The sequence below is a fragment of the Scophthalmus maximus genome, chromosome 1 (assembly GCF_022379125.1).
Source record: "Scophthalmus maximus strain ysfricsl-2021 chromosome 1, ASM2237912v1, whole genome shotgun sequence".
In the NCBI taxonomy this organism is placed as follows: domain Eukaryota; kingdom Metazoa; phylum Chordata; class Actinopteri; order Pleuronectiformes; family Scophthalmidae; genus Scophthalmus; species Scophthalmus maximus.
In genome coordinates, this window is record NC_061515.1 from 12840836 (window position 1) to 12850761 (window position 9926).

At 46.8% G+C, this 9926-nt stretch overlaps 1 protein-coding gene across 1 annotated transcript; it reads left to right on the forward strand.

The window, feature by feature from the left end:
• Positions 1-1609: 1609 nt before the first annotated feature.
• On the forward strand, positions 1610-8328 carry LOC118299257 (circadian-associated transcriptional repressor-like). The gene is given in 7 exon segments (XM_047336136.1): positions 1610-1816; positions 3583-3917; positions 4049-4124; positions 4517-4595; positions 4952-5135; positions 5239-5691; positions 5693-8328. Coding segments are annotated over 6 exon segments (1287 nt in total). The 5' UTR covers positions 1610-1816; positions 3583-3584; the 3' UTR covers positions 5855-8328.
• Positions 8329-9926: the final 1598 nt, after the last annotated feature.

Below are 9926 nucleotides of genomic sequence, written 5' to 3' on the forward strand. Positions count from 1 at the left end.
CACAATACAATGCTAAAAGGCCAGTATTTTGTGTGTGTGTGTGTGTGTGTGTGTGTGTGTGTGTGTGTGTGTGTGTGTGTGTGTGTGTGTGTGTGTGTGTGTGTGTGTGTGTGTGTGTGTGTGTGTGTGTGTGTGTGTGTGTGTGTGTGTGTGTGTGTGTGTGTGTTGAGGAGAAGGGTTCAGTGGGTTCATGTATATGTTGTATGTATAGAGGGGGATGGGCAGCCCCTTCCTCCGTGACATGCAAGGCGCTTACGGGCATCCCCCCACTCTCCTCATGCTTAAACCTGACATTTCACATCTAAAAATACCAGTAAAGCAAGCATTATGACCGACCTGCAATTAAAGTCTTACGAGGAGAGAAAATACCAATACATGTGATGAAGAGTATTGCACAGATGATGAGTGTGTGTGTATGGTCGATACATGTTGGTGAACTGCACTACATCTTTCAAGTGACGGTCATTGGGTTCACTTGTAGTAAACGTAAAGCAGAGGGGAGGGGGTTGGTGCTGCTGTGTTGCCGTGAATCAAGGACCTGAGAACTGACTTGCTGCATTAGGGTTCAAATCCCTTTCTCATATGATGTATTACTGAAGGTAATTTAACAACAGAGCCACAAAAACGTTACTTTTTTAAATATAAAAATGAAAGATACTTAGATTTTTCATCTTTGAACTCCAACTCGTTTTCCAGTTGTCAAGTCAAGTTTATTTATGGCCCATTTCATATGCATAGAAGCAAAGACTCAATGTACAATGTGCACAACAACAATAACAACATGTTTCATTGGATGTTTATGACACAAAATATTTGAGTGGCAAAGCCGGATGACAGATTTTGTGACTCAAATATGTAGTGACTTGAGATACCTGAAGAAAATACAGAAAAAGGCACGTCTCCTCGGACAAGAACGGATAGAAACTTACAAAGCTTTGACAATGTGACGATAATACAATGCTTCATAACTTCAGATTCAAATGTGATATGTCTGCTCGGGTTGCTGAGTGTTGTTTGCTCCTCCTTTGGTGAGGGGAGCAGGGAGCAGGGAGCCATGAAAGTGTATACAAGTAGTTTATTATATGATTTTACATTCTGGCAATCCAGACAAATCCGTCTTTTACTTCTCCCCCTTGAACTACAGGCCTCTCCTGCTCACCTCAGAGGTCAACCATCCTTGTCTCTGAGAGGGAAACGTTGTCGGTTGGTTTCCTTTGCGCGTTAGTTCTGAATCTGTTGAATTAAACCCGACCACTGATCGCAGATGGGTTGCGTCAGGCTCCGTCTCCATCTGGCGCGTTCACGATTTTCGGTTGTTATGAGAGTGGGGGGCGGTGTCATCATCTCCACTGTGGACGTTGGATGCACAGGGAAGTCTCGTGCATATCCCGTGCCGACTCCGTAGCGCGTGTACGAGTCCACACACACACACACACACACACACACACACACACACACACACACACACACACACACACACACACACACACACACACACACACCGTCCAATCGCCGCCCAGTATAGCGATCACTGGCTGGATGGGTCAGCCAATGGCGCGTGCCGCCCTCCGGGCCGGGAGCCAATGGGATGCGCGCAAAACGTGTGCACGTGCATCCGCGCACATGTTGACGCTCGTAAAGTGCCGAGAGAAAGACCGAGCGGAGACAAACCGATGAACTGCCGGGCGGAGGCTGGGCGCCCCGATGCTGCTCCAGCGACCGACTGTGCTCTGACGGATCTGCCTTTTTTAAGGTCCGGGTGGCGCCGCTTGCGCTCGTTTCTGGCATCTGCTGGTTTATTCTCACATTACTGAGGGTGAGTGTTCGCGTGAGTGTGTGTATATGTGTATGTGTGGCTAACGATCTTCCCGAAGTTGGCTGGGCAGCCCAAAGGAACTCCCTGTCCCGATATGTCCTGATCCCGCTCCCGGGACAATTTACTAATACAACCACGAGCGGTGTCCTCGTCGAGCACCTCGCGTGCCAACCGGGCTTTTATCCACCAACCATCACCTCATGATCATGTGCGACTGCCTGCTGGACTTTGTTCTGTTTCCAGAACAATCCGGTCGTAAATCACATTTCCAGCTCATGTTTGCTGTTGGCGCTGTTGGCGTGTCACCCGGATCGATTTCTGACTCTGTGCGTGATCGCCGCTCGGCTCCACGTGTACAGAACATTCTGTCTGATCTTGCGCGGTGCGTCGGTTCCTGCATTGGGGTGCGCAGAAACACAGACAGTCAGCCAACACCTGAGACGCAGCCTCATGGTCCACTCCTACCTGTGCAGACTATACCGTCATGCACCACCCCACCCCGTCTCCATCTTCACCCCCATCCCAGTTACCAAGGGCTCTGAACCAAGTCAGAAAGGCCGTAGGGGATAAAAAGGATGAGGACCAAATTTAATTAAGTCTTCTACTTTTTGGGGGGTTTACTTGAATGATGCAAATGTTAACAACGCAACATTTGGTTTCGAAGAGGAAACAACCACCCTGAAGGGAACATCAGCCACCGGACACATGTGAATGGGAAGGGATGTTGTCTGTCCTGGGTTGGTGAAATATTTCAACGTGTGCACTCTCAAGACGTTCTTGCTCCTCTTTCTCATCTGTGTGGGCACACTTCAACCAAAAAAAAAGATCTGCACCACTCGTCTTTGTCTGCGATTGTTTCCAGACTATATATCATATTGATATAAGCTATGTTGGTGTGTGTGTGTGTGTGTGTGTAGCAGCTGAGTGACCCCTCTGACAGTGACCCCTCTGACCCCCCCCCCCCCCCCCCCTGAGTTGGTGGTATCAGGGACCAGCAGGCGCTCAGAGATTACAGAGAGAGAAGGTGGGAAAGGGAAAGAGAGGTGAGAGAAAGGCACATGGCCTGAGATACAGTATGTAAAATGTGAAACAGGGAGGAGGAGGAGGAGGAGGAGGAGAAGGGTGGTTGGTCTGTGGAAGAGGCAAGGAAGAGGAGCACCAGGCCTGTGTGTGTGAGCGTGCACATAAAGAACGGGATGAGCTGAAGGGAGAGCGGAGAGAGATGAGAGGCATACAGAAATGTAGCCGGAGAGGAAAGAGAGAGGTTTGTGTGTGGAACCAAGGGGGGATGGAGAGCGAGCCCAAGACAGAGAGGAGGGGCTAGAGAGAGAGAGAGAGAGAGAGAGAGAGGCGGCCTATTCTGATTTCACTACTCTACAATCTCCCATCCCCCTCACATTTTACTCTCTTCTCCAATCTCCTCAATGGGAGCCAGACATGCACTACCATTGTGTGCCTACTGCCTAGCCCCAGTCCCACTCTGCACCATGTTTAACTAGGGCACTGGTATACCCACCATTTTGAGTAATTGGGGTTATTATTTTAGGGAGAGGGAGATGGGTAAAAAAAGAGTTTTGCCAATAGGAAAAGAGTTCTCATGCAATGATTTTGTTTTGCAGCCATCCATATCTCCTCTGTCTCCATGTGCCCTGCCTCTCGCAATTTAAAAACATGCTTGTTTTAAAATTTTATTAGTCAATCAAATTTTTTTTGTTCCTTTCTAAACTGTCATAATAACCCTTGGCCCTGTTCTGCCGCCCCAACAGCAATGCAGTCCCAGGGCAGCACTTCCTCTCAGCCCTCCTTCGATTCCCTGAGCTCCAGCGACAGCCTCCTGCTCAGCGACTCGGATCAGGTGGAGGATGACACCGATGTCTTCCTGACTGACGGTTCATCCTCGCGCGTGGCTGCGGCCAATGGGGACAGGGGATCAGAGAGCCCCGGGTCCCAGTGGACGTGCGACGGCTTCACCGATAAGGAGGAAGAGGAGGGGTCATACAGGTCGGAGGGCGCCGGCAGAGCGGCCGATGTCGGCCTGAGTCAGGTGGCTCCTTCGAGCCAGACCCCGAAATCACACGGAGATCTGCTGTTCGCTCAAAAGGTGAGGGACTGGTCCGGGTGGAGGAAAAAAGAGGGATGACAGAGCAGTGTGTGTCTGCAGAGATGATTAAGACAGCATGTCCCAACCCAAACTGGGTAGTAATCTGTCTTCTCTCACTCTTCCTCGGTCAGTGTGCTGAGCTCCAGGGTTTCGTCAGGCCCCTGCTGGAGCTGCTAAATGGACTGAAGAGGGGTCGGTTCGACCGGGGTAAGCATGTGTGGAGACTAAACCTGTAGATGCTGAGTGGCCTCCATCCATTGCAGTCGAGTGTGCTCGTCTGTCTATTGATGCAGCCTATTGATGAAGTCCAAAGTGCAGCGTGTGTGTGAAGCGACAGTCCTTGTGGCTGACTCATCAGCTCACGCGAGGTTACTGATATCACAAGTGTGTGTGTGTGTGTGTGTGTGTGTGTGTGTGTGTGTGTGTGTGTGTGTGTGTGTGTGTGTGTGTGTGTGTGTGTGTGTGTGTGTGTGTGTGTGTGTGTGTGTGTGTGTGTGTGTGTGTGTGTGTGTGTGTGTGTACACACACGGATTCTCCATGACTAGAGCGTCTCAGAGGTGTAAATGGCTGACTGGAGGAATTTTTCCTTTGATTGACAGGTCTGAGTAGCTTCCAGCAGAGCGTTGCCATGGATCGAATCCAGAGGATCGTGGGGGTTTTACAGAAACCCAACAGCGGGTGAGCTGTCATCCACATCGTCCCACCATCACACCTTCAGTGTTTCTAGCCACAGTTACTCATTCCCCTCTTCAGACACAACATCTTAGTTGGATTTTAAGATTAGCTCAGTTATGTAGTTATAACTAAAAGGGACCAGTGTGGCAGTCTTCTCTTTCAAGCCTCATCTCCTGTTCCATGTTTTATTGAACAGTCCTCGTGGTAGCTAGAGTTACAGCATTCACTGGCACTGCAGAGAAACACCACACTTCAGAGGACATTCAATCTAGATCTATATACAGGATCATAAACATCCAGATGTTTTCAGCCCCCTCTGTTCCTCAATTAACATTAAATCTCTCTTCTTCTTTTTTTAGGGAGAAGTACCTGAACACTCTGATCAAGGTGGAGATGATGCTAAAGCTTTGGTTTCCTCAGATCCCCACCCTGCCCGTCTCCGCAGCCCCCAGCATCGCCACGTCGCCGGCCCGCTCCCTCCAAGAAACTTCCAGCTCCACCCCGCCACACAAGCACAGGGATCAGCTACATATTCCCGTCAAGGTGAGAATACACGCATTCCTTTGTGCACAACTTGACTCATGCCACCACCACAACTTCTATATTCACTTTCAAATGACTCTCCTTTCTCCTGCTCATTTTCCAGAAGCGCAGACTAAGCTGGACAGGTACGGACACACCCACGCCTTCCCCGGTGCTTCTCAGGTGCCCTCATATCAGAGGAGAAGAGAAGAGGGTGAAACAAGATCAAGATGAAAGGGATGAACCTCCTCCTCCTCCTCCAACACTGGGATCTGATGCAAATCAAAATTCACCAGATGTGGCCCTCGACAGCCAACTACCTGAGGACACAAAGGGAAAGGACAGTGACGGTGAGGAACTCGGCAAGCTGTCAAACTACAAAGCAGGTCAAAGCTCTGAGCCGAGCCTGACGTGGGTTCACGTTGCCCCCATCCTGTCCCCGCGGAAGGCCTGCCCCTTGCACGAGGGCACAGCAGCGGCAGGTAACCATGAAAACCAGCCTGTCGGTGCCGTCCTCCCACCCGGCAGGAGGGGCAACCCTGCTACCCAGGACTGCGTGGTCTCCTCCACCACAAATCGCCAAGCACCCCAAAAATCTGATGAAGGAAGCCCGCTGCCAAATCCAGCCGCAGAGTGAGGGCGAGAGCGAGACCATCGCCGCCTGTCAGGGTCAAAGCCAATCTGCTCACGTCACACACAAGCCTTTGCCCAGGGTGTGCCCCAGCCCATTAGAGACCTGATGCATTGAACACGAGCTGGCAGCCTGGTTCTGTTACACCATCGAGCTAAACGCTGCTGCGAGAGGAAGAATGGAAGAGGCTGAAGTCCTGTCATTATAGATACATTAGAGAAAGGAAGGGGAGGAAAGAATTCTAGGTGCTTGGATGTTGGAGACGAATGATGGATGAAATGCAGCCCCTCATCAAAACAACAACTAGAACGGGACGTAATGTATTTCAATAAATCCAGTTGATAATCGCAATCCCGTAATCATAAACACGTGCACTATGGTGGTTGAGATTGAGGGGCATAGAAAAGATAACCTATTCCTTAATGGCTATTTACAGGTTATTGAGTCATGGCCAATAGGAGTGATTTTTGAAGAATTTCGATGAGCAGAATGCGAGTTCCTCTTCAGAATGAAAACGATAAATAATAATTTTATATTCAGAAATGACTGTCTGAGCAGACATCCAACGTGAGGAGCACGCTCGGTGACAGTGTTCAGGACGACAGCTTGTTCAGTTTGATGAGGTAACTTTAGTTAGGATTCAATTGAGAGTGGGTGACACAAGGTGAGCTGAGTCTTACGGCAGGAGACACAAGGACTTTACATTCACTTTGTAGATAGAATTGAGGCGTCTTGTGTTGCAGAAGAGAAATGACATCGCTAGTGATGTGAAATACAGTGTACAGAACGCAGCATTAAACTGTACGTGCGGCGCATTGGGAGTAATTGGAGACAGTGTGTGTGTGTGGGGGGGGATGATGTCATCAACTCACGAATGTAATCCAAGAACAGTTTGGGCGTTTGGCTGGCATATTCGGCAGCGAGGCATTCAGAGGAGCGACATCACAGTGAGCAGAGGTCACGCAACTTTTCTTGTCGCGCTGTGCCCGACTGCAAACTGAGCGATAATCAGGGTCGTTCAAATCCACGCAAAAGACTTTTTCGGAAAAATGAGGACCACTCAAGGACATATGACTCTGAAGTCCCACAGTTAATTTATTCATGTGTTGATCTGATACTGTTTTTTATTTATTGTTTGTATTTATTTATTGGGCAGCTGAATATCGCCTCCTGTGCACTTGCGCAGCTTGGTATACGATTTTTTTGAGGTGATCGGGAAGATCCTGTTTGTTTGTTTGTTTGTGGTTTTTATTGCTATCATGACGTGAAAAGGAAAACAAACCCTGAAGAAAGTGAAATCTCTCGACTGGACTATTGGGACTACTGTGCCTTTTTACCAAATAGGATGTGTTCAGTAAAAAAAAAAAAAGCATCTGGTGCTTTTTGTGAACTCATGCTGTGTTTTGACTGTTTGCATTTCACAAAACCAGTACATATTCAATCATGAACGCCTACTGTACATGTAGTCATGTTCATCTGGCTTCGCCAGTTACACACACTGGCATCAAAACCAACAGTATCATCAACTATTTACAGCTTAATAACCGGTGTCCAGCTCCAATACAATAACAACTACAGTCAATCCAAACTGCCGACATCCTCGGCTTCGAAACACACTCGCAGCAGCAGCTACTGCGGGTCAGGTGGTAATGAGCCTTCCTTTGTTGGGATTTTCTTTTGGTTCGGATCAACAGAGGAACTGACTGACCTGCACTTATAGCTGGTGCTCTTGAAAAACTGTTCTACTCTACTGCTGCTATTGTTATTCTAATTCCCTACTTCTAATTTCGAAATTTCACGGGAGGCCTCTCTCCGTATTTGGAAATCTGCTCATAATAAACTTGTAAATGTATGAGGGGGGATTGACCTATAATGGAAAATATGAATAAATATTTAGACTAATGTATTTTTAAATAAAAAGTATGACTTATATTCTATTAAAAAAACTAGAGAGAGGTGGGTACCCCATGTACCAGGCCTCCTCCAAAAAAGTCAACACAGAGCTCCTGGCAGCCTCCATGTTTGCCGTTTGTACGTGGAGTTCAGGAGAGAACAAACCCTCGGTCACAGACACCGAGTCGGACCGTCCCGCCCCGTTCTGTCTCCAGAAGTGAGACGGCGCGATGCATCAGACACCGACTCTCGATTAAAGGCTGCGGGTGTCTTCCACCCAACTCCTGCATTTTTTTTATACGGTCATGGTGTGACAGACAAACCAATTGCACTTATTTTATCATTGTTTGTTTCCTTTATTTTTTTTCATGTAATGTTTTCAACTGCTGCGGGCCACTGCTGACTGGTCAGAGATAATGTCTTGTTTATTTTAGCTGCCTTCTTCTTCTTCTTCTTCTTCTTACAAACGCTGACTGTAGTTTCCCCCCTCGCCTCCCCACCCCCACCCTGCTGCAATCGTCTGCTCTTGCCCTCTCTCCTTCATCCCCCCTCAATCTTTTCTTTCTGGATCTAAACTGTCTTCCTCTCACCCCATCTTTACTCGATATTATTCTTCTGGCTACTTTTTCAACAATGATACAAAAGGACAAAAAAAAAATCTTTTAATAAATTTCACATTTTTTGAACGCCGAACTGTCTCGACTGTATTTTGTTCCAAGTGTTTCCATACAGTACATATTTGTGCTCACATTTTCCAGTTTGAGTTAAAGAAAGATTTTTGCTATAAAATGATGATGATTGCGAGTGAGACTTGTTTTGGAAAGCAGCTCTCACTAAGCAGATGTGTGACTCAATGGGGTGCAGATTTAGAGACTGTACGTTTTGAAGTGTGCGTGTGTGGGTGATGAAGGGAGGAAGGCGAGGGTTTGGAGAAGGAGGGGCGGCGGGGTGTTGTTAATCTGACTGGCACTAGTAGGGGGGCTGGCTGATCCTCTAACCAGCTGCCACTACAGAACCCAAACATTACGGTAGCTTTTATGTGTCCGCGTGGGTTGGGTGTTGATTTTGAGAGATCACAACAAGTAAATGAGTAAATGTCTGTAGTAGAGAATGTGTCTGTGTTGAGTTCAGTTCAGTCAGACATGAGCTGCTTCAGCCTGATCCCTGCATCCAGGCAGGCTCATCTATCAGTCCCTCCGGGGAGAAAATGAAAAGGTAAGAGTCAAAAGTTGATCAGGCTACATAATTATGTTACCAGCGTTGTATCTGAATCAGAATCACAATGATCTTTATTGTCATTATACTCGGGCACAATGAGAAATACCGCACGGCGTCTCTCATACGTGAATAATAAATAAATAAAAGTGACAACAAACAAATGGAAGCAGTAGCGGACAAATAAAGCAAAGTGACGCTTTGTATAGCCTATAGTATAAAGGCATTGATTGAATTAAATTTACATTTACACATTCACAGAGGAATGTATTTACAGAGGTAGAATTTTGTTTTGTATTAATAGTCAATACAAAATACAAGGGGTAGTTTTACTGTGCAATTTATTCTTGTAACATCACCAAAGAAGAAGCCAAACTTGGGTTCAACAAACACTATATATGAATTATTACATTCTATTGGATTATTATATTATTATGAATGTATGAATGTAAATTAACAGGCAATTTTGTTAATTGTTTGAACCGTTTATCCAACGAAATACCAGATTTCTAAATGTGAGGATCTCTCTTCTTTTTTACATGATTGAACATTTAATTGGATTCTGATTTAAAGAGAAAACTCATTCTGTTACTGTTGTTGATGTCACTGTGTCTTGATTTGTGTGTGTGTGTTTGTGTGTGTGTGTGTGTGTGTGTGTGTGTGTGTGTGTGTGTTTGTGTGACACCAACAGTTCAAACCCCCCAAATATTTGATTTACAAATATGTAAAGAAGAGAAACTGTTGGCTGTTCACTGTTAAATTAATTTAATGGATTCAATCATCATTTCTCATATTCCTGAATATTGATTAAAATACTTCTACTATTCGCCATTTTCTCTCCCACTCCATTATCACAGCTATGGTTACAGCGTGCACATGGGCACATGGGTGGCATATTTTAATAGGGAGTGGTTCGATTTCCCCCCGCTCAGACGGGATGAAGTCAGCCATGCTACATGTACACACACACACACACACACACACACACATTGGGAATTATAAACACAGACGCACACACGTGGGCCACTCCCCGCCGCACACTCTGACACACTGACTGGCTGATTTTGTGATGG